The 24,787-nt window shown below is 39.6% G+C and overlaps 1 protein-coding gene across 2 annotated transcripts in view; it reads right to left on the bottom strand.

Annotated features, from left to right (window-relative positions):
* The window catches only part of LOC122791812 (signaling lymphocytic activation molecule-like), a 528,221-nt gene that overhangs the window by 105,406 nt on the left and 398,028 nt on the right, over positions 1–24,787 (bottom strand). For both annotated transcript variants that reach the window (XM_044059767.1, XM_044059768.1), the window contains one exon: positions 3,004–3,060. In XM_044059767.1, coding sequence (XP_043915702.1) covers positions 3,004–3,060 — 57 coding nt within the window. The remainder of the gene's footprint in view (positions 1–3,003; positions 3,061–24,787) is intronic.

Here is a 24,787-nt window from a genome sequence, read left to right as displayed (position 1 = left end):
CAACAATGATTCTGGATGTGAACTTGGAAGACTTGAGTGAGATTGAAGTAAAGGAAGCCATAGCCAAACTAAAGAATGGAAAAGCTCATGGAACAGACCAGATACAATCAGAGTTGCTAAAGTATGCTACGTCTTACAGTGGAATATTTCACATGTCTCTTGAACAACATATGGACTCAAGAAAGGTTACCCAATGAGTGGAAAAATGGCATCATCATCCGTCAACCAAAAATGGAGATCTTAGAGACTGCATGAATTGATGTGGAATCATATTGCTGTCAGCTCCAGGCAAAGTGTTTGCCAGTGTATAACTGAATAGACTGAAAGGAGCAGTTGATGACAGACTCAGACAGGAACAGGCTGGATTTAGATCAGGTCGATCCTGCACTGACCAGATATTTGCACTCAGACAAATCATAGAAAAAGCAGCAGCATGGAAGAAATCAGTCATTGTTAACTCTGTGGACTTGAAAAAGGCCTTTGACTGTATACATAGACCATCACTATGGCACATCCTGGCAGAATACGGGATTACTCCAAAATTCATTTCACTCTTTAAGAGTCTGTATCAAGACAGCAACTGCACTGTTTGAGTGAATAATGGGTACAGTGACTGGTTTGCGGTGGTCACTGGTGTACGACACAGATGTATACTGTCTCCCTTATTACTCATAATAGTTATTGACTGGGCCATACAGAAAGCATTACATGGATACTCAGTGGGACTGGAATGGATCGATGACAACAAGCTATGTGACTTGGACTTTACTGATGGCATAGCTCTTATTGATGTAACATGGAGTGCAATGCAGAAAATGACATCAGTGGAGAAACAGGACGGGAAAGTAGGCCTCAAAATAAATCCTGACAAATGCAAAGTGTTGGTCAGAGAAGCATGAAATGACAACAAAGACATAATGCCTGCAGGATCAATATTAGACATGACAGAGAACTTCTGCTACCTAGTCAGTTTCATCTCTCATACAAGTAACTGCGAGAACGAAGTTCTGGTTAGACTTGGAAAAGCAAGTGCAGCATTCACTAGACTATCTGAAATCTGAAGATCAGAAAACATTGCACTGCCCACAAAGGCGAAGCTATACCAAGCTCTGGTGCTGTCTACACCCTTATATGGCACTGAGCTGTGACCAATCACAGCATCAGCCATGAGACAACGTGAGGCTGCTCTCATAAATGGGTAAGATGCATTCTGGGATATCATGGAAGGACAAAGTAAAAAAATGAGAGTGTTAGAAAATAATTCAACAACGGAAACTTGAAAACATCATTATGGAAAGAAGGCTATGTTGGTTTGGTCATGTTAACCTCATGGACACTAGCAGGATTCCTATACAATCCCTTAACTGGGAACTAGCTGGGTACAAGAAATGACCAGGCAGACCTCGACAAAACTGGAAAGGAGTAGTAACAAGAGACCTCTGTCACCTGAATATCACTTGGGAGGAAGCTAAAGAAGCAGCAACTGATAGGACACAGTGCAGTCAACATGTGACCCAATGCGTCATCGATGCGGGGTGAACCGAAGACTGAAGACCGACATAAATAACATACCTCTCCAAATAGCCACTGTTGTAAGAGACCTAGGCACTCTTGTTGATAATTCATTACCTATTGACCATCATGTCTCCACAATAGTTCAGAATGCCTACTATCTGACTTATCTAATTTCCAAAGGTATTTTCTCTAGATCCAAAGAAGTCGTAATTCACTTTACCTATATTTCATCAGACCCATTACTGTATATAATGCTCCTTTTGGGATGTATTTTGCTAAATATGTCACTCAACTTGAGAGACCTCAGAGATTTATAAGTAATAAGATCAATGTCTTTTAAAATCTTAGTTATCAGGAGAGAGTGGCAGCCTTGTCTCTGCACTCAGTTTCCTATAGATTCTTCTGAGGGATTCAATGTCTTACCTTTTGAGTCATGAAAAAGCCAACCCTCTTTATTCCTCCTATTTCTTCATAGAACAGATAGTTCAAATATTCAGTTAAAAAATGAAACATTCATCAAGAGATAAGTTTGACACAGTGGAATGAGGGATTCAAATACCAATGTATCCCTGACTTAGACAACTAGATGGGTAACCTTTAATTCATCCTCAGTCTGTCTTGTGGTGCCCTCCTTGAGGCTGGTGGCAACTTTGGAATATGAGCTATTGGCTATGCTTGTAATGGTCTACAGACTGTTTGCCTGTTATTTACCTATGAACTATGAACTTATGAATTACATGCAGCACATTAGGAATGATTGTGTTTTGAGGTGCATAAAACAAAATTCAGCACAATTCATTTAGCAACATCATTATGAACAAATAGCATTCTTAATAGGCTTTATTTTCCTTCATAAAATGTATTTTGATTTTTTTTATTTAGTTTTAAAGTACTCTTTAATTTATTGTGACAGACTAGCATTATATCTAGGATTAGTTTCCCTGCGTTGTACCCTGTAACTGCCTGAATAATAGCCACCTGTCCCATGACCCTAAAGTGGATAAAGCTGGTCTCAGGCAATGAATAAAATGAATGAATGAATGAATGAATGAATGAATGAATGAATGAATGAATGAATGAATATAATTTAGTACACATTCAATGTCTCTATGTCTGAATTAAATGTTACAATAATATATTTCATGCATCTGATAATGGTCTAAGCCCACTGGGCACAAATGTCCTTTTCAACTGGCAACCCATGCGTACTTTCTCTGGTTGAGTGACTTGCTCAGAGTCAGACAATAAGCATATGGAACTGGAAAGAATCAAACCCTGTACCCTAAGCTATGAAAAGCAGCTGATGGATAGCTCAGAGGTGTATTCCTCTGCACCAACAATCAGATCATGTCTTAGTTAATATGCAGATGAAGATACATAGCACTTTACCTACTACCCAGTACTATAGCAAGGTTCTCAATTAAACTGTAATCCTAATGGTAAGTGCTCAGCTCAAATTATATTTTATGAAATAAATGTTAACCTTACCAAATCCATATCTTGTACTGTAGCATATACTGATATACTTCCATCAGGTGGTGTAGTCTAAAAAAAAAAAGGTAGACATTATACATATTTTCTTCTCGATACTTTTGCAGTTACTATCTTCAAAATTTATACGTGTGCAGTTTGTAACTGCTTCTTTTGCTGTTCATCAAAATAAAAAACTACATTTTAGTCAATAAGCAGCAGTGAACAATAATTTATACAATAGCTTGATTCAGTAACACTCGTAGCTACTATGTGATATTATGCACTTGCCATAATAAGAATCGTTTTTCACTGTTGAACATTCTGGACTTATTCTCAAATGTGACAACATGAACAGAATCTAAGTTATTTCACAGGAAAATAAGGATTTGTACAAAGTAATTGCATATCAGAACTTAACGCATGGCCTACTGACTTTTTGGAGGGTGGAACTCTGACATAAATTTTTTTGGTGTTTAAGACAAACTGACCACTCCATGTTAATTTCTCCAGCTACTTTCTTCAAAGACCAGTAAGATGTCTGTTGGTATCTCAACGTGGTAACTTAGTGTTACAGTCTCTGTTTGACAGCCCTAGGACTTGGTGTTCAGTCCTGACATCAGGTCACTATCCATATATAGTTGTGCATGATCTCCATGTGGCTTTACGGGATTTCTCTGGCTACTACATTTTCCTTCACAAACACAACAATTAGTGGATTGATGATTCTATATTGTCTTTATATATGTTTTGTGGCTGAAAAGAGCTGAGAAGAACTAGCTCACATACCCAGTTACCATATTAAAAATTTCTTATTTGTATATTTTAGTTCTGCCGACATCACAGTCTCTTTTGACTGCCAGCAAATCCCTACACTTCGGCATCTGACTGATGCAATGTTTCCCTTTCGGTCATTTCGATGATTTCTGTTTACCTCCATTATTGTTTCTGATTGCAGTTATGTGTCATGCCCCAAACTTCAGCAGTTTAAAGGTGGAGGCATGTACTTCGAATCCATAAGATGAGGTGTTTTGCTGACACTATCTTATGGATCACTAAATTAAAAAAAATAGCAGGCAAGTGAAGAAAGCCTGAATATCTTGAGACTGCTTCACTTTGATTTCTGTGCAACAATTAAACTGTTTCCTTTTAATGGCTTTGTAGACGTTAATGAAATACTATCCTAGTGGCAATTAGAGTTTTCCTTTACAATAAGATACTTGCATTAAACTATTGATATTATTTTCTTTATAATTTCTAACTAACTTTGTCTGATCTTGCCGAGTTTTCTGATCTCTAAATACAAGTAAACTACATTTCTTATTTCCAAAATAAGGAAAAGCAAATGCTTTCTAATTTGCAAGTAATTCTTTATTGCACAGCTTTGGACAAACACATCTCCAGGTACTATTAAAATTATAGATGGTAGCATTCTTTGCTGAACTGGAATGATGTTATTTATCTGTAGTCATTTTAAGATGAATAAAGGAGAGAGGAAGAGATTTTATATAGATCTGCAATCCCTGGATGAGACATTCAACTTAACATAACAACTGTTTTCGGGAACTATACTCAAAAGGTGACAGTAACATTGTACCTTCACTTTCTCATCATAATTTCCAGTATGCATTTGTGGGTCTATATTAAATCATCGAACGCTTAGAAAAGCGAACAATGATTTATCGACGCCATGTAAGCAAAAGCTTACAAACTCGAATGCTTATTGCTGCTCCAAAAAAAAAAATATATACTTAAAATATAAAATAAAGTGGGGGGCTTTGCCCTCCACACCCTCGATGTGGGGGGGCTATGCCCCCCATAACCCCCCTACTTAAATATACCAACTATGAGATCGCACTACAGTGACAAAAATGGCAAAGTAACGGAAACGGCCAATCGATTTCTTTCCCAGGGAAAGAATTCACTTATATGCTACTTTGTCATTTTGCCTTTTCTTCTTTTCAAGTTCCACCAAGACGCATTTGAAAGAATGTGTCTTCGGTCATCTAATAGGAACCCGTATTTGTCTGTATGTGTTTTGGTCAGATTGGATTTGCTTGAGTCTCACTGCCTCCTGCTTGTGTATAGGTTTGGATTACAGAAAGCCAGAGCAAGAATGGAATAAAAAGAATATTTAAAGTACAGTTTGCTCTTTTTCTGACTGAGTGCAGTTTTGAAGTTAGCACAGGGTAGGTAGACTTGGCCCTTGCAAAAATGCTGTTTTTAAGTGTTTTAACTGTAATGAGTTTTTTTCATTTTAATGACAAACACTTTAGTTCTTGAGTTGAAGCTGCACTGGAATTTAGATAGGAGTAGTCTGTTTCTTTCTGTGCTATATAGTAGACCCTTACTGAAATCTTTTGTGCAATTACTGTTCAGTAGTTTTATTAAGCCAACTCCTTCGATATACTGGAAACAGTACAAGACAAAGACTTCGGACAAATGTTCTGAGTATTTACCTGTTTGGGTTTCATAACTGTTTTGATACAAGGCCTGAAGAAATACATAAAACTTAAAAAGGGAAGACTTTTCACACTTTATTTTGATTTTTTTTAACATCCTTTAACATGGTGAACCATAACAAGTTATAAAGAAATATGTAACACTACATAATATTGAGGGAATGAACTCCTATTGGAGAAAGAAGTGTTGGAGTCAGGGATTCCTACAGTATCCTATTGATTATGACATTTTCTCTAAGTAACTCTAAGTAGTTGATTGTTACTGTCACTTTGTATGCTCTCCAGCAAACAGCTTCATAATACTAAATAAATGTTCCCCCAAGAAGTGAGCCCCACTGCATCACCAAAAGTGGGGTACTTCATCTCCATCAACTTACTTATATATATATATATATATATATATATATATATATATATATATCAACTCAACCTCTTTTTTGCATAACATTGACAAAGTGTTTTACAGCATCTGTTTTAGCTTCTTGACACTATTGCGTGGCAGTTACTCTGAAGGGTCTAGTTCAATATTTGAGCATAACAGCTGGAAGTCAACTATAACCAACTTATTATGTGTTCTCAACATGAATGTCAAGAAGTATTCCAAAAGAAAGTATGGTCCAAAACACAGCCAGGATAAAAAGCAACCAGTAATTTATTAAATTTAGGTAAGCGCTTTCACGAGTGACAAACTTGCTTCCTCAGACCTTATACAAACACTAATACACAATTCCACATTTAAAATCACCTAACTGCCAATGTGATCTGTAAGAATCAGTCACGTGACTTAAGATAATACAAATTAACTAAAAAACATCATGTGGCATGAGATGATACAAACTAACTAAGAAAGTGCTTCTTAAAGAGATACATTATTGCATACAGCTAAGCTGATACAAATTAACTAAGAAGCATTTCTTGAAAAACACTTCTTAAAAACACAGCGTACGAAAAAACAGTCAGATGCATTCTAGTTGCTGTTCATAAAATATCAAATATTGAATCATAATAAAATTAAACTCAATGAACAGCAATGTATAACTGAATATAACACTTGAGTAAAAACATATAAAATAAATAAAGTAAACAAATGAACACCCACTTCTGACTTAATACATGCATAATGTTAAAACAACTTCTCCCATTTACTTATGCAGCAGTCTGGCTTTTAACATCAGTGTCAATGGAACACTATTGAGACCCGGCCATATATCAGCTATAAGCCTAATGATCCACTTGGTCTCTATAACTTCTGTATCATTTCTTAGGTTACCAAGACAATGGCCCTGTAATATTCTATCAATTTCCATGACCTTAAAGGAATGTTCACCACTAGTATTCACTATATGTTTGGCAAGTGCATTATTGATGCTTCTATTTCTGATGTTATAAAGATGTTTCTGAATATGGTCCCTCAACCATCTATTAGCTTTCCCTATATAAAAACAGCTACAGGCTGTACAGTAAGACAGATAAATCATGTCTGTGCTGTTACAATCTGCTCTGACCTGAAATATATGTTTTGGACCACTACTGGGATGGATAAAGCAGTCACTCAGATCTATATATTCACAATATATATATACATTTTCCACAAGGAAAGGTGTTTCCATGTCCATTATCTGTATGTCCAACTTGTTTGCATCCACACAACATCCTTTTAACCAATTTCTTGTTTTTATACCTAAATATGGGGTTCTCTCCTAGTATGTCCCTAATATTTTTATTAGTCTTTAATATATTCCAGTTCTTGCAAATAATTTCCTTAATATGTCTTGCATCACTAGAATAATATAAAATATAATTTTGGCAATGTGATCTATTCTCATTCTTCTCCTGTGGGGGTTCACTTGCAGAAGAATAATAAGGCTTGGCCAGGTCATTTCTCATTCCACGCACCTCATTACTAATCTGTTTAATGCACCTGCTGTTATAACCCCTGGTCACAAAGTTGGTATACAAATTTTCCAACTCATCATAAAAGCCTTCATCTGAAACATTCAGTCTGGAGGCTCTGATGGCCTGACCCCTAACAATATTTGAAAAAATATATGGGGGTGCACGCTATTTCTATGTAGCAATTTGTTTCTGCAACAAGATTTTCTATGTATGGCAGTAGTGACCTGACCAATAACCATTTTCTTAATACATACATCTAAGAAATGTATTTCTTTACTTGCTACTGTTATATCAAATTTCAAATTTTATTTTATTTTTTATTTAATTTTTATTTTACATTTGTTAACCAGGAAAGTCCGACTGGACACAGGTCCCTTTTCAATGGAAGCCCAGGGAGAAAAGCTCCACAATACAGTACAAGTGAGGATTTCATTTACATCTATAACTACAATTCAACATGAAATATTCAGATATTAGCATCTTGTTATCTGGACTATTTACAAGGACATAGCAGACTCATTTCAGCATGTAGTAGACAGAGTTAAACATTTCTGGTATGTCGACATTACAGCATGCAATAATCAGATATTAACATGTTGTTAGCAGGACTATATACAAATACATTTACAGACTCATATAAGTGCTGAGGTTCTGTACATACTCATAAAACTTATTAAGTGTTTCTGCATCACCAGTCCATATGAAAAACAAATTGTCTACAAAACGACGATAGAACGGAATAAAGCTGTTATATTCCGGATTGCTTAGAATATACTGATGTTCCCATACCTTCTTTTGGAGTACTACTTTGTTTCATATTGTGTGGGCCATTTAACACAGGGATTGGAATCTTTGCCTTCATGAATGTAAAGAAATTAACCTCAATAGTGACTCTCAGTAGGTGAATCTTGGCACCCATGTTAAGGACACATAATAAAAGGTTTTGTTCAGTGAGACCTCATCCTAGTGCATGCAGAATTATGTTTTCTACGTGCTACCAGTTATAGAAAAGAAAAACAAATATAGAAGTGGGAACTGTTTTACCAGTTTTTAAAGCCTTTGAAAACTGGTAAAGCATTTGACACTGTCAACTAGACAACAAGCAAGGATTGGAGTACCAAGTTGTAGAACTGCCAGCTTTAAAAGATGCTGGACCACTTCAGTCTGCCACACTTTGTCTTTGTAAGGGGGGGACAACGAAGCATCTAAAAGGTTTCAAAAGCTGTTTTACCACCTGCTGTTATTTATTTATTTATTTATATATATTGCTAACCAGCCTGATGTTCGTTCCTTGTCAGAGACCCAGTCTTTACAGCATTTAGAGGCAATTGACAAATGTTGGTAAGCACTCCTAAGCATTATTAAGATCAGGTATCGCAATAAAGAGGTGCTTTACAAATTTATCTTTTTCCTGATTTTGGAGAATAATTGCAGCAGTCCATGGGCTACAAAACTTATTCTGCATATCTTTGATTTAAGGAAATTGCATAACAACCATGCCTTTTTACTGACTAGAGATCATAATTAACAGGCTCCTTCTTGTAAAATGTCTAGGTATTAGTTTTCTAAATTCCTCATGCAACTTCAAAAGCTTATCTGTACTGTTTGTGTGACCTCAGTAGTTTGACCTCACCCTTGGTGCATTTTCAAAGGTACAAACACTCTCCTAAAACAACTGAACAAGCACGGAGTGCTGAAAATTAAAGCAAATATTCAGATGCAGCAGATGCAAAACAGAAAAAGAATACACAACCCCAAAATACCATAGTCCATGTAAAGCAGTTTCTGTCCCCAACCAAAAAACTGCATTTCCCTTTTGCTGCTATATAAGAAGAAAAAAAATAGCTTCATACACTGCCCACCACAATAAGTATAAACAACCCCAGTGAAAATACTGTCAAAGAACATTAAACCCTTAGCAAAGTAAACATAAAATAAAATAGAACATCAACTACCCAGTCAGGAATAAGCACTATCAGTAAAATGAGCTGAGTTCTGACCTTGTACACTCACAGAAATAAACTGGGTCTATATCAAAAGACTGAAGAGGTGTTTAATCGAACACGTCTTCGATGACACAGAAAAAGCAAACACAGTAAAGCACAAACTCTCAGCATACACACACACACACACACACACACACACACACACACACACACACACACACACACACACACACACACACACTTTCAAACATAACAACATGGGGGGCTGTGCCCCCCACACCCCCCTAACTAAATATGCCAACTCCGACATCACACTAAAGTAGGGAAATGGGAAAACATATGGGGATGGCCAAGTGATTTCTTTCCCAGGGAAAGAAATTGGTGTTTTGAGCATTCGCGATTTAGTGTGTTCACTCTTTGTGTGTCGACGAAGAGGTGTTCGATTAAACGGCTCTTCGATCTTTTGATATAGACCCAAATAAACTTACTAAAAAGTGTAATAAACTAAAAAATTCTAAACTAAGACTTACTGACCTTGACAAGCAGCAATCAGATGGAGTGCTGGGGAACATGACATTTGTTGTTGTGACATTTGTTAGTCACATGCAGCAATCGGATGGGGTGCTGGGGAATATGACATTTGTAGTTGTGACATTTGTTAGTCACATAAAGCAATCAGATGGGGTGCTGGAGAACATGAGGTTTGTAGTTGTGACATTTGTTAGTCACATGCAGCCATCGGATGGGGTGCTGGGGAACATGAGGTTTGTAGTTGTGACATTTGTTAGTCACATGCAGCCATCAGATGGGGTGCTGGGTAACATGACATTTGTAGTTGTAACATTTGTTAGTCACATGCAGCAATCGGATGGGTTGCTGGGGAACATGAGGTTTGTAGTTGTGACATTTGTTAGTCACATGCAGCCATCAGATGGGGTGCTGGGGAACATGAGGTTTGTAGTTGTGACATTTGTTAGTCACATGCAGCCATCGGATGGGGTGCTGGGAACATGAGGTTTGTAGTTGTGACATGCTTTTCACATTTAAAACAAAGACTCACCCCCGGATTCACTAATCCTCCATGTAAGACTTAATAAGTCTTACTCGGAGGCTGCAGTTGAACGGTTTGACATCAGCGTGCCATGAATATTCATGAGGGCACGCTGACTCAATCGTAACTTTTACACGGACTGAGTAGGAAAGCAGGGGGCGTGTCCAACTGCCGAGCAGTCTAAAAGTGCAAGCCCCTGCAAGGTTTTAAAAAGCAGAATCCTTTATAAACGCATTCTATGAACACCTTCAGGAATGCATGGATCATGCGATCCCAAATAAAACCAAGACCCAATCCTGCAAAGGCAGACGTCCTGTCTGGTGGACCCCAGCCATAAACAAACTATACAATAGAAGGAGGAAGCTACTAATTGATAGAGCAAAATCCCAAAAAGGGAAGGCATCTCTGATCAGTATTAGCAAAACACTACGGGCACTCATAAAATCGTCTAAGGCCAGCTTTGAGAGAAAAATTGCACAGGACACTAAGGATAATCACAAGGCTTTCTTTAGTTATGTTAGGAACCTGGGTGGTAATTCCCAGGTATGCTCAGAATTAGTCCAAAATGACCAAAAATACACTGAACCCACAGACATTGCCAACATCCTAGCTGACAGGTTCAGCACAAACTCCCCCCCCAACCAAAAGGGCAAATATCTATCCCAGCAGAGTGCTGCCTCCTGACATCTCAGATGCTCAGGTAAGAGCCGCCCTCTACAAAGCAAAAAACACAGCATCAATGGGACCAGACGGTGACCCGGGCTGCATCCTACATGAACTCCAAGAAGAGCTAAACCCAAACATAAAACTACTGTTCAATCTCAGCCTTACTACAGGATATGTACCCAAAGAGTGGCGTACAGCAACAGTGGTCCCTCTCCACAAAGGTGGTGCTTCAATGGATCCTGGAAACTATCGCCCCATAAGCCTGACTAGCTTGGTATGCATAGCTATGGAAAGGATTATCATGGACCTCATAAATAAAGATATTGGGGACCTACAGACACTACCCAGTTCGGCTTTGTTAAGGGCAGATCCTGCCTCTTAAACCTGGTTGATTTCTTTGAAACAGTCACCAAGGCCATTGACAAGGGGAAGGTGGTCCACACAGCCTACCTGGACCTAGCAAAAGCCTTTGATACAATACCCCACTTGGGCATTATAAATAAGATCACCAGCTTAAATATAAACCCCTATGTCACTAGATGGGTTGCAAACTGGCTCAAGGACAGAACCCACATGGTTAGAATTGCAGGAGCCATGTCAGACTCCAAACCAGTTACAAGTGGCATCCCACAGGGGTCAGTCCTGGGACCTCTCTTGTTCGGTATATATTTCTCAGAGGTGCAGGCCAACACGGAAGGACTGTGGCTGACCAAGTTCGCAGATGACTGCAAACTGGGTGCCATAATCGACTCTCCAGCCGACACAAGCATCCTCCAATAGGGCCTCATAGAAACAGACAACTGGTGCCAGAGCCATGGCCTCAAGCTAAATGCCAAAATATGTATAGTCATCCCCTTTGGCAAAAACAAAGGGCCCACAAATTACCACATAGGTGGTAATGCATTAAGTACAGAAGAAGTAATTAGGGACCTGGGGACCCATGTTGACAGCAATCTCTCATTTGACAACCACGTGGCCAAAGTGGTTAGAAAAACATTTTATATAGCCCTCCTAATCATGAAGGGATTCACATCTAGATCAGGGGAGGTCATCATGCCTCTTTACTCATCCCTCATCAGGCCCATAATTGAGTACAATGCCCCTTTTGGGATGTACCTTACCAGACACCTGCAGCAACTGGAAGAACCCCAAAAGTACCTCACCAAGAGGATCAAAGGGCTCAAACAGATGCCATATGCTGCCTGGTTAAAGAAACTCCAGCTCTACTCAGTGGCATACCGCCTGTTCAGAGGCGATCTGTGCCTGACATATAAAGCCATGTCCAACCCGGAATTAATGGACATGCTGCACCTCAGAAAATCCAAATCCCATCGAGCTACACGCTTGAGAGACTTGAACCTCAGCACTGAAATAAATAGGACATGCTGGAGGGACAGATTCATAACCCAGAGGCTCCCTTCACTCTGGAATAAAATCCCAGTTCAGGTTAGGCAGAGTCCCTCACTGACTCTCTTCAAGAGGAATCTTGATGAGTGGATGGGAAATTGTAGGTTTACCCCGGGTATCACTTCTGTGTCACTGTTAGACAGAGGCACAGTATACTAACCTCGAAAAAGGGCATAGCAAAATTAATTTAAAATGGGTGGCGAAAGCCAAACACATTCTGGCTAGGCTTATAAATGCCCTAGGGCAGATAGCCTAGTATGAGCCTATGAACCTATAATGTCAAAACACAAGAGCGAGTTCGCTCAAATGTACTTGCACCCAACATCACACTCCCTGACACTGTAAACCCCCATCACACTTATATAAAGTAAATAATTATATATATTTGTTTAAATCCATGATATAGCTGACCGTATTTGCGCGTGTGTGCACGGGTGTGCCCATTGCTTAGCTAGAGTTAGCAATTCTGACATGGAAGAGCATAAGAAAGAATGTTTATACAAATCACACCAAATTGCAATAGCGTAATGGTAAAGCATATGCCAAAAGCGAAGGCATTTGCGGTTCGAGTCCCACCACTCCCCTTCTTATTTATGTTTTAAATCAGTATTTGAAATAATACAAGTAATCTCCATGGTATCTCCACACAGAGAAGTTTCTTACACTGTTTTGTTTTATTTGAAATAATACCAGACATATATGATTAAAATTTTATTAAGAGCAGTGACATGGCCAATGTATCAGTGAACAAACGAAATATTTTAAAGGACCCAGATATATAATAGCCTGCTGTTAAGCAACGCTTTACACAGTTAAACACAGGTGCCCATAGTTCAATAGCACTTTACCCAACTAAACAGAGGTGCCCATAGTCTAATAGCGCTTTACCCAGCTAAACAGAGTTGCCCATAGTTTAATAGCACTTTACCCAGCTAAACAGAGTTCCCATAGTTTAATAGTGCTTTACCCAGCGCAATACAGTTGCCCAAAGTTTAAAAGCGCTTTACCCAGCACAATGTGTTTGAGCGGACGTGCGTGCCGCACCAACCAGGGCACCGTAGGGCACCGTGGAGCAATGTAGAGATAAGTTGCTTAAACACAGCCACACCCCCTAGCCTGTCTAGACAGTATTTAAATAAAAGAATGACAAGGTTTGAACCCAGGACCCTATGCATCATAATCAAAGTACAGAACCACTAAGCCATGACAACATAGGGGATGCAGCCACTATTAATATTCATAAACTTACAAATGGTAGTTTAACCATTATTAAGCAGGTCTGCAGTCAGCCGAGAATTTTACAAAACGGCCAATCACAAAAAAGTGCGGGAAATGCGGCATATTTAAGCCCCATACGTGGGAATACTCGACATAACTGATTGTAGCTCACATTTGCAGTCAGAATGGCAGGTGCAGGAGAGGGTTCACATTTCTGAGTGCAACGTTGGGGCATCGAGGAGTCCAAATACATGGTTTGGCTCCTTGTCCACCATCACGAGTCAAGACTCCTGCAGGCCCAGTTCCAAGGGATGGAGTACAAGGCAGAGGCTTGGAACTGGTTAGCTCGTGACCTCACCAGTGCCACAGGCATTCCTCGGACTGGTGAGCAGGTCCGTCACCACCTTGCAGACCTGAAGAGACAAAAGCAGGACCACCTGAACCAGTGGATACAAGAGGCCCGTGGAATGCAGAATGCCCCACAACTGAGTATGTAGCCATGGAATGCAGTATGTAAGAATTGATAATGGAGTATGTATAACGGATAGGTATGTCTCAATATCCCTTCATTTACTTTACAGCTGCAGGTGACTGTGCTGCGAATCAGCAAGCCTATGCTGATAGGCTGCTAAGGCTGCACCACCAGGCAGGCTAGTGATTATTCTGCATGTATTGTTATATAAAATATGGAAGAGAGCATGAAAGAAAGTGTTGTAGTCCAATAAAACAGCCATAGAATTGCCTGAATAAGTCCTCTGCATGTACTGTCAGATATAAACATCAGAGAGGCAGAAAAAGAGTGTAGTAACCCATTAAGAAAGGTAACATATGTCTGGAATAATATCTCTGCAGGCACTGTCATATAACATAAGTGAGTGAGCCTGAAAAAAGATTGTTCTAACCTATTAATAAAGGTATAATATGTCTTGAACATGTCTGCCATAAACACCGTTAAAACAAATAAAGGAGTGAGCCTGTGGAAAAGTTTGCAATGTCATTAATAAAGGTCTAAAACCCAGACTGTGTCTGTGTCACAAAGTCTGAAATGTTGTTGTACCCTTGCATTATACAAACAGTACTGTTTGAAAATGTGCTGGTAACCCAGAGTTATGCAGTCCCATATAAAGTGGGTGATGGAAGTGCTAGTAGCTGTGAAACATATATACAGTCCACAATAGTCAGTTACTGGCTGGCATGAATAAGTAAACCTGGCACACATGTAGCATGTAATTATTCACCAGAAATGTGAGTGTGTGTCAAGAAATGCAGGGTTCTGTACAAATCGAAGTGAAAATGTCATGTGAAAACATCCCCGATATGTAAATAAAGAAATATAAATGCAAACAAGAAATATGTAGCAGTAACATCTGCATCCTGGACAGTTAGTATGTCAGATATAGGTCAGGCATATATTGAACTACCCAAACCCATGACACAACCTAATGTATGGTGGCAAGTGTAATAATACAGGTAGGGGATATACACTTGCAGTCATTGGGAATGCAGTGTAGACTAAAAGGTCATTATAAGATGTTAACCAAGGTTTTTTCTACACCCTACCATATGTGCATAAACCATGCAATTCTACACCTCAATGGGTATGTGTAACCTTAAATATTTGTTGGGACATATGCCCTATTGTTTTATAAATATTTGCATTGATGTTGATGCATGTGCCCTGTTCAAACACCACATTCATGTTGGCCTGTTGCTACCAAGCATCCCTGCATGCTGTTGGAATATCCACTGTCGTTCAATATATGCATGTGTTATGCTTGCTGTTCAACTGCTGGAACCTTGGTGTGTTGGGTTAATGGGAATATTACTGCATGCTATTACAACTAATCTGGAATGCTGTTGTTTAGGTTGTAATTAAACACACTGTCAGAAAAATATGGATTAATGTGTGTATTAGTAATATGCTTAGTGCATTTAGAGCTTGAAAAGGGTTAACACATTTATTCTATTTCATACTGCATAAATCTGTACAAACTGCAGAAGCTTTCTGACCTTGTATTGTTAGCTGAAATCTTTGCTTGTGCCTTGGAAATTTACTGAGAAGCAGATGATTTCTGCTTGCGTTAGGAAAATAATGAATAGAACAATACCACTTGTATAAATGTTATGAGACTTAGACAAGAAGTTCCGCTTGTGCTGTGAGAAAATACACAGCTGTAGAAGCTATAGATAATTAGGACAAAGCCTGCTTGAAAATATGAACTGCAATCAGCATTTGCTTGTATCTGAGTTAGAAAAGTACCTTGAAATGTAACACTGTACAATAGAAGCCTGTAAACAGATTAGTGCCCACCAAGGCCAGGTTGTTTTTCTCAAAAAGTTTCTCACAAATCTAGTCATGTCAGCAGAAAATCTGAGTAACATCTGCTGTAGAACAATACTGAAAGTTGTGTTTGATTACGTCAGCCATAGAAGGCCATGTCTTGTAAAACAGTATAACAATAGCATGTTTCCTGTTAGTAGTTAGACAAATCCTTGTATTTGCGTGTTTTTGTCTCCTTGCAGCAAATTATTAAATGTGCCTTAACTGAACCTTACGTGTATTGATCTTTGAAGTTTTTTCCTTTGACAGATTGGTCCTTCGGACTGGAAATCCTCACTTCGCCTCGGATCAGACAGGCCAGGTGGCTTGAAACCGTACGGGGAAGAAATCACATAGGTTCTTCTTAGTTGAAAAGCCCTCCGACTGAATTGTCGTAAGAAAGTGGCCAGCCACTTTCTGCTCTGCGACTGAAGGATGGGTTTACTCGAACCAGGTGATGAATCACGAAGGCTCAGGTAAGGTGAATCTACCTTTTTTTTCTGTTTGAGATCAGGGACTAGATTTGCATTGTTTTTGTCAGGATTATTATTATTACAAGTCACGGACAAAAAGATTACTGTCTTGTCATAGATCACGGAAACAGAGCAGGTAGGCAGTCATTCTGAAGAGACTATAACTAAATCTGTGGTACCACATTAAAAAATAAGGAGTTACATAACGATTAAAAGGGTAGGACAGAATGTGTAATAATTGCACAAAAAGACCCCAAAATCCGTCGTTAACCGAAGATGCGAAATACATGCAGTCACAGCATGCTGATAATATTAAATACTACTCAAAATGGGTTAATAAGTATGAATTTGATGGAAAATTAGAAAAATCCTTGCTTGTCAAACTTGTCAAACAGCTTAAAACTGATTCCAAAGGTCGGGTAAAAAAGCAACATCAGTTAGGAATTCCTCAGGCACACAGGTGGATTGAGGAAGTAAACCGTAGGTAACAAAAGAATAATAATTCAAAAGCAATGTTTTTAGATAAGGAGGATAATAACTTAGTAATAGCATCGGGCCCTCCGTCTCCCTTACCAGAATATGAAGCAAGTGGACAAGTTAGTCCACCCCCGCGATATCCTGCTGTCACTGTTAATAGAGACACTACAAAAGCGAAACCGTTTATTAGAGATCCCGTCAAGACCAGGTCTCGAATATGGGCAGGAAACTCAAAGGGGGACATTGAGTTATATCAAATGGGTAGGAATTCACGATCTATGAGTGAAGAAGAAATATGCCCACTTATAGAAGTGCCTAATCCTCAGGGAGGAGAAGAAGGTCAGGACCCAACTATTCTAGTGTATAGACCCTGGACTCCGGAAGATATCTGGAAAGCCACTGAGGGAATTCCCCATCCAAAAGTTAATTTTAGAAAGTTTTTAGAAGATTTGCAAGGAATGAGGCTAAGTTATAATTTAAACGGAGAGGTAGAAAAAGTAGTCAGACAAATTGTGGGACCAGATTGGCACATGATTAGTGGCGACTGGAATCCCCATGATGCTGCGCTCAGGCCCCTCCCACATAGCAGTGCAGAATTAGACAACAGAGTGAAGGGTCTTACAGACCGAATCTCTGAGAAATGGAAGCCTAGGGCAGAGTGGACTTGCATTAATCAACGCATCCAACAAGAAGGCGAGACTGTTGACAGATATTATGCCAGACTGTTAGAATGTTTTAATAGCCACTGTGGAATGCAGGTTCCTGAAGATCAGACACACGATTCCCCATATGAGCAGCAGTTAAAGAATGTATTTTGAAAGGCAGTATTGCACCCATAAGCGGCTTTATTACAAAGCACATGGTAGATCATTGTACAAGCAGGTTACAGTCCTTACTTGAATATGCTAGGCATGCCGAAAGGCATTTTAATAGCAAAAAGAAAAAGAAAGCCCAAGTATTTTCTGTAGAAGATGGAGCAGAAGTTTATGTAGTACAGTCTGGGAAAAAAGGGCAAGAGAAATGCCCAGGGAAACAAGCAATCTGATCAGCGATCAGAGGACTTTGAAGAACGAAAGAAAAGGGGTGAATGTTTTAAATGCGATAAAAAGGGACACTTGGCAAGGGATTGCAAGAAAAACAAGAAGGCAACCACGGAAGACAAGGAGGGTGAGGACTATATGATAGTCAGGAATCACTAAAAGGGGATAGCTGAGAAAGGACAAATGGGAATGTGATAGAGGGAGTAGAGAATGTGACAGAAGAAATAGAGGAAGTGCAGGAAATCACGGATAGTGAAGAAAATGAAATATTGGATTTGGCTTTATTGAACTTAGAGCTCTATTTAGCAGACACGAAACCAGAAGTTACACTCCTGGTAGAAGGGAGGGAAGTCAGATTCTTGTGTGACTCAGGGGCATCACGGACCCTGATACATCCCTCCAAACTGCCAGAGAACTCAGAGTCACCTGATTACATATTAGTGAAAGCAGCTAATGGACAGCTGTATCGGGAGCCCCTCTCCCATAATATTGCAATAACTGATCCTGTTTCAGGATTGACCCAGAAAAGCAAAATTGTTTCTTCTGCAAAATGCCCAGTAAACCTCTTGGGCAGAGACCTTATGCAGCTATTTGGTATAGCAGTAGTTCCGACTATGCAGGGTATGGAAGCACAGCGACAAATTGATACCTTTGCAATGCAAACGGAGGGTAAAATGTTTTATTGGTACAGCCAGGACTTGGTTACGACTGGTCCAGGGGCAGTGACCGAAGAATTGATGAATGTAGCCATCAGCAAGTTCCCCTCCCTTGACATTGATAGACAACATTTGTTGCACTGTACTCTGTATTATTGTAACACACCAGGACCTGATAAGGAATATGAGCAAGAATTGTTTAGAAATCATGCAAACAGATTGATATTACGTAATCTGTACTGGGACACAGAAGGGAACAGTGTGGTCAGCTGTTCATTGCCCCAGGAGTTCTTTGCACTTTATAAATCTAATCGATTACCACATGTTAGCTTAACTAAGGACAAGAATGTGAACTGGGTAGACTTAGGAGAAAAAGTCACAAGATGAGAAAAACAGACAGAGTTAGAACTGTCAGAACAGGGAATACAAATGCAGAAGTTGAATTGGATAACTCAAACCCATCCAGCTGTACACTTGCAGTCTAGCAAGGACAGCTGATTAGCACTCCTATTGAAGGAGGAAGAGAATGCCTTACAGAATATACCAGAAACTCTCTGGTCAATTGGAAAATCAGATGTAGGACTTATTTGTACAGCGGGACTGGTTACTATCACACCATAGTCCGCATTTAGGCCACAAAAAAGACAGTATCCCTTAAGAAAAGATGCAGAGGTGGGAATCAAACCTATTATAGCAGCTTTACTTAAGGAAGGGGTACTGGTGGAATCTCCTGATTCACCATGTAACACACCCTTATTTCCTGTTAAGAAAGCAAATGGAGAATGGCGTATGGTCCAAGATTTACAAGCTGTAAATGACGCAGTAATACCAAGGGCACCTATGGTGCCAGACCCACACACCCTGTTAAATGATTTAAAACCTCAACAGAATATTTTTTTTGTGGTAGATATCAACAATGCGTTCTTCTCGATACCAATACACCCTGACAGCCAGTATTGGTTTGCATTCACATTTCAGGGGAAAAGGTATACATATACGCAACTACCACAGGGGTATTGTGAAAGTCCAACAATATTCTCACAAGAAATGGCAAGCAACTTGGCGGGATTTACCCCACCAAGAGGTAGCCAGATTTTGCTTTATGTTGATGATATCCTGCTGGCGGCCCCCACCCAGCAAGATTGTAAAGAAGATACCATAGCACTATTACAATTTTTAGCAACTGAAGGACATAAAGTAAACAAAAATAAACTGCAACTTTGGAAAAAACAAGTTAAATACCAAGGATATGTAATATCCAAGGAAGGTAGGACATTAGATGAGGACAGAAAAGTGGCGATTTTGCAAGCACCAAAACCCACTACCAAGAAGGAAATGATGTCCTTCCTGGGTACGACTAATTTTTGTCGGAGCTGGATTCCAAACTATACCTTGGAATCTGCACCGCTGACTAACCTGATTTATAAAAAGTCTATGGCAGCACAGGATTTGTTACAATGGACACCAGAAGCAGAATCTGCTTCCTGCAAACTGAAACAGTTAATAGTGTCCTCATTAGTTTTAGGTTTACCAAACTATCATAAACGTTTCTTCCAAACTGTAGATTGTAAGCAAGGTTATATGACATCAGTGTTAACACAGCAGCATGGGGACAAGCAATGCCCTATTGCTTATTATTCATCACAATTGGACCCAGTGGCACGGTCTTTACCTCACTGTGTACAAGCAGTAGTTGCAGCTGCAATGACAGTACAGGCTTCGGCCTCAGTAGGTTTGTTCCACCCTCTCACATTGAGAGTGCCTCATGCAGTCGCGATTATTTTACTGCAAGAGAAGGTAGCATATCTTTCCCCTGCTAGGCATCTTTCCTGTATGACTATATTGTTGAGCCAACCTCATATGACAATTGAACGATGTACGACTTTGAACCCATCTACCTTGCTCCCAACCCCTGCAGATGGCACACCACACAGCTGCCTGCAGGTGATTGAGCAAAAGACGCTGCCTAGAAAAGACCTTACGGATGTTCCCTTGGATGATGCCGAGGTGACATACTACATGGATGACTCATGCAAAAGGGGTCCTGCAGGACAGAACCTAGTAGGATATGCAGTAGTTTCTGATACTGACATTACAGAAGTGAAATCTTTAACACACAATTTATCTGCACAGGCAGCAGAATTGATTGCCTTGACACGGGCATGTACCTTAGCAAAGGGTAAATGTGTGAACATTTTTACTGACAGCCAGTATGCTTTTTCTACTGTACATGTTTTTGCGCAACAGTGGAAAAATCGAGGAATGATAACATCTACTGGCAAACCAATCAATCATGCACAGTTTATTTTAGATCTTTTAGAATCTATTCAGTTACCTCAGAAAGTAGCTATTTATATTTGCACAGCTCATACCAAGCAACAGGACAGGATTTCAAAAGGTAATGTGAGAGCTGATACAGCTGCAAAGCAGGCAGCTTCAGAAGTATTTCTTTTGAATGAGGAATTACAACCCTCTGAGATTTTAGACTTAGAAATGTTAAAGACAATGCAGACACTTACTACGCAAGTTGAAATCAAAGATGGGTAAAATGAGGAGCAATTCTCGAAAAAGGGCTGTACATCTCTAAAGAAGGAAAACCGATATTGCCATCTAATTTGTTTAGATAGGCAGCTTTGTTGAGCCATGAGCAGTGCCATGTCTCAACAGGGGGATGGTACAGCTGGTGAACCAAGTGTTCATGACATATGGATTCTTAAATTACTCTAAAAAATTATGCTCAATGTGCCATGTTTGTAATAAACAACATGCACAAGGGGCGTTAAAGCCCAAGCAAGGGAGTTTCCCTACACCACCGTATCCGTTTCATACTATCTGTATGGATTTTATAGAGTTGAATAAATGTGAAAAATAAGAAGTATTGTCTTGTCATTGTAGATATGTTTTCCAGATGGGTGGAAGCCTTTCTGACTAAAAATCTAGACGCGGCAACTGTGGCCAAAGTTCTTGTTAAAGAAATCATCCCTAGATCCGGCATTCCAGAAAGGATCTACAGTGACAACGGCACACACTTCGTAAACCAGACCATACAACAGTTAAGTAGACATTTTGGTATTTCTTTAAAAAATCATTGTGCGTATCACCCACAATCTGCAGGGCTAGTAGAGAGGCATAATGGGGTTTTAAAGAATAAGCTAAGGAAGTTAATAGTAGAAACACAGAGAAATTGGGTGTACTGTCGGCCCCTGGCACTGTTGAGCATGAGAACTGTTCCGAATGCAAAAGGATTGACTCCTTTTGAAAAATGATTTGGAAGGGCTTATTATATACCTCAGTGGAAATCTCTCATGCCCGCAGACCAGGAAGCTGACAGTACACTAGCTGAGTATATGAGAAACCTGTTAAATTCTAAACATTTGTTGCAGTCAAATTCTGTTTCAGATAAAGAACGAACCAGACCGTCAAAAGTGGCAGTGTTCCCTGGTACCTGGATTTGGGTAAAGACAGTAAAGAAAAAGAACTGGGTGTCACCAAAGTGGGAAGATCCATATCAAGTGCTTCTGTTGACACCCACTGCAGTCAAAATTGCGAAGCACGCCTCCTGGATCCACCTGACACACTGCAAATTAGTCAAAAACTTTGAACTGGACAAAAATCTTGTTTCATGCCAAGAGTAAAAATGATAGAGTCCAGAAGAAACAGGAATGCAGAACAACCCTTTCCTTAGAACTATTGCATAATCACCCTGTTAACTGTACTAGTGACAATAATCTTTATGTTGTGGCCTTTCCTTTTCCCAGCCACAAAGACTGAACTGAATAAATGTGAAGCGTTACTCATAGACTGGCATCCAAACTTTAACACTTACCAGGCAATTAAATATGTGTATGCTGAGACTTTCAATGTTTCAAATTGCTGGATTTGCACAGCTTTGCTGACAGCATACGGGGGGTTATTAATGACTACAGTCCCCCTAGGGGTCAATGAGACCTGGGAAAACTTGATTTATGATACCTCGACCATTACATCACAAGATAAAATAGCATTGCACTTGTCTGTTCCACAAAAGGGAACCGTGTGTTTTTATAAAAATGATACTGTTCAGGTGGGTTGGAGCAATTGCAATGTGACTGTTCCTTATAAATGTTACATTAAAGGTAACAATGTAGATTTTTATTGTAATACAAATTATGATTCATTTCTTGGATTGATGCACAAAACAATTGATGAAGTAAAACATAATTCTGTTCTTTATAAGCAACTGTCTATAATTGATAGAAAAATGTTTCATGCAGGGCAAGTGTATATTCATAGCAAGGTTACTACTAAAGTAGAGGACTGTTATTTTGTGTGTGGCAGAAAGGCATACAAATGGTTACCTGAGAAATGGTCCAGCAGTTGTTTTTTGGGTTACCTGGTTCCGGCCATACGACACACTGCAGATTTGCCTTGAGGAAAAATTCAAAATGTCCAAAAGGTCGTCAAGAAACCTGTAAATCCAGTGGGACAAATCGATGTGCATTGGAAAGACCATCATTCTATAGGCAAAGGACTGACACACATGGACTTGAATGATAGCGTTATATCGTGCGCAGGCATATTACCAGCATATGGTGCAGTGAAATCGATCTGAGAGCTGAGAAAACTGTCGAAATTTCTCAAAGTAATGCACAACGCAACTTTTTCTGCTCTCAAATTGGTGACTGATGAACTGAATGCCATGAGAACTGTAGTGCTTCAAAACCGCATGGCTCTCAACTTCACCCTAGCAGCGAGAGGTGGTACTTGCGCTTTAATCCAAGAAGAATGCTGTTTGTATATACCTGACTATAAACACGAGATAGACAATCATCTAGATGTAATTCAGCAAGTGTCGGCCATGACCAAACCAGGCCCAAACCCACTGATGGACTTTTTCCAGAAATGGTTTGGGGGAGGGGTACCATCCTAATGAACATCCTGATTGCCATTTGTGTAGGAATGCTCCTATTGGGAGTATGTGTTTGTTGTGGTATCCCCTGCATGAAAAGACTGATTAAAGACTTTATAGACATGTCAGTTTCTGAAACCTTATATCAAAGTACTGAGTTTGAAGAACCGTTAAAAGATTGAAAATGCTTTCATAAGTTTAAACTGAATGACTCTCTTAACTGCAAATCCTGAGTGGGAAGAGGTTAGGAGAAAAAAGCAAACCATTTATGCTTATTTTGAAAGTAGAATAAAAGTATTAATAGGGGGGAAATGTCAGAAAAATATGTATTAATGTGTGTATTAGTAATATGCTTAGTGCATTTAGAGCTTGAAAAGGGTTAACACATTTATTCTATTTCATACTACATAAATCTGTACAAACTGTAGATGCTTTCTGACCTTGTATTGTTAGCTGAAATCTTTGCTTGTGCCTTGGAAATTTACTGAGAAGCAGATGATTTCTGCTTGCATTAGGAAAATAATGAATAGAACAATACCACTTGTATAAATGTTATGAGAATTAGACAAGAAGTTCCGCTTGTGCTGTGAGAAAATACACAGCTGTAAAAGCTATAGATAATTAGGACAAAGCCTGCTTGAAAATATGAACTGCAATCAGCATTTGCTTGTATCTGAGTTAGAAAAGTACCTTGAAATGTAACACTGTACAATAGAAGCCTGTAAACGGATTAGTGTCCACCAAGGCCAGGTTGTTTTTCTCAAAAAGTTTCTCACAAATCTAGTCATGTCAGCAGAAAATCTGAGTAACATCTGCTGTAGAACAATACTGAAAGCTGTGTTTGATTATGTCAGCCATAGAAGGCCATGTCTTGTAAAACAGTATAACAATAGCATGTTTCCTGTTAGTAGTTAGACAAATCCTTGTATTTGCATGTTTTTGTCTCCTTGCAGCAAGTTATTAAATGTGCCTTAACTGAACCTTATGTGTATTGGTCTTTGAAGTTTTTTCCTTTGACACACACCTAATCACAGAACGTATGGGAAGGCCGGTCCCAGCAGACCCACCTGTCCCTCATCAGTTGGCGAGTGCACCTGGCACCAGCAGCTCTGGTGCCCAGCCCGGACTCCCCTCCTCCGTTGGTCCTGTGCCACCTTCAGGTGGAAGCGCTGCAGGGGATGGGGCTCATCCCCCCTTGCAAGCATGGGTGGAGGAGGGCCACCTGTCACCCTTGCTAGGCTATGGTGTGTAGGGAGATCCAGCGTTCAGTTGCTGATCCCCTACGCCAGCTCAAGATGAGAG

Source organism: Protopterus annectens, chromosome 17.part0, assembly GCF_019279795.1.
Source record: "Protopterus annectens isolate FY-2018-M chromosome 17.part0, PAN1.0, whole genome shotgun sequence".
NCBI lineage: Eukaryota > Metazoa > Chordata > Ceratodontiformes > Protopteridae > Protopterus > Protopterus annectens.
This window is presented reverse-complemented; position numbering and strand designations above follow the sequence as displayed.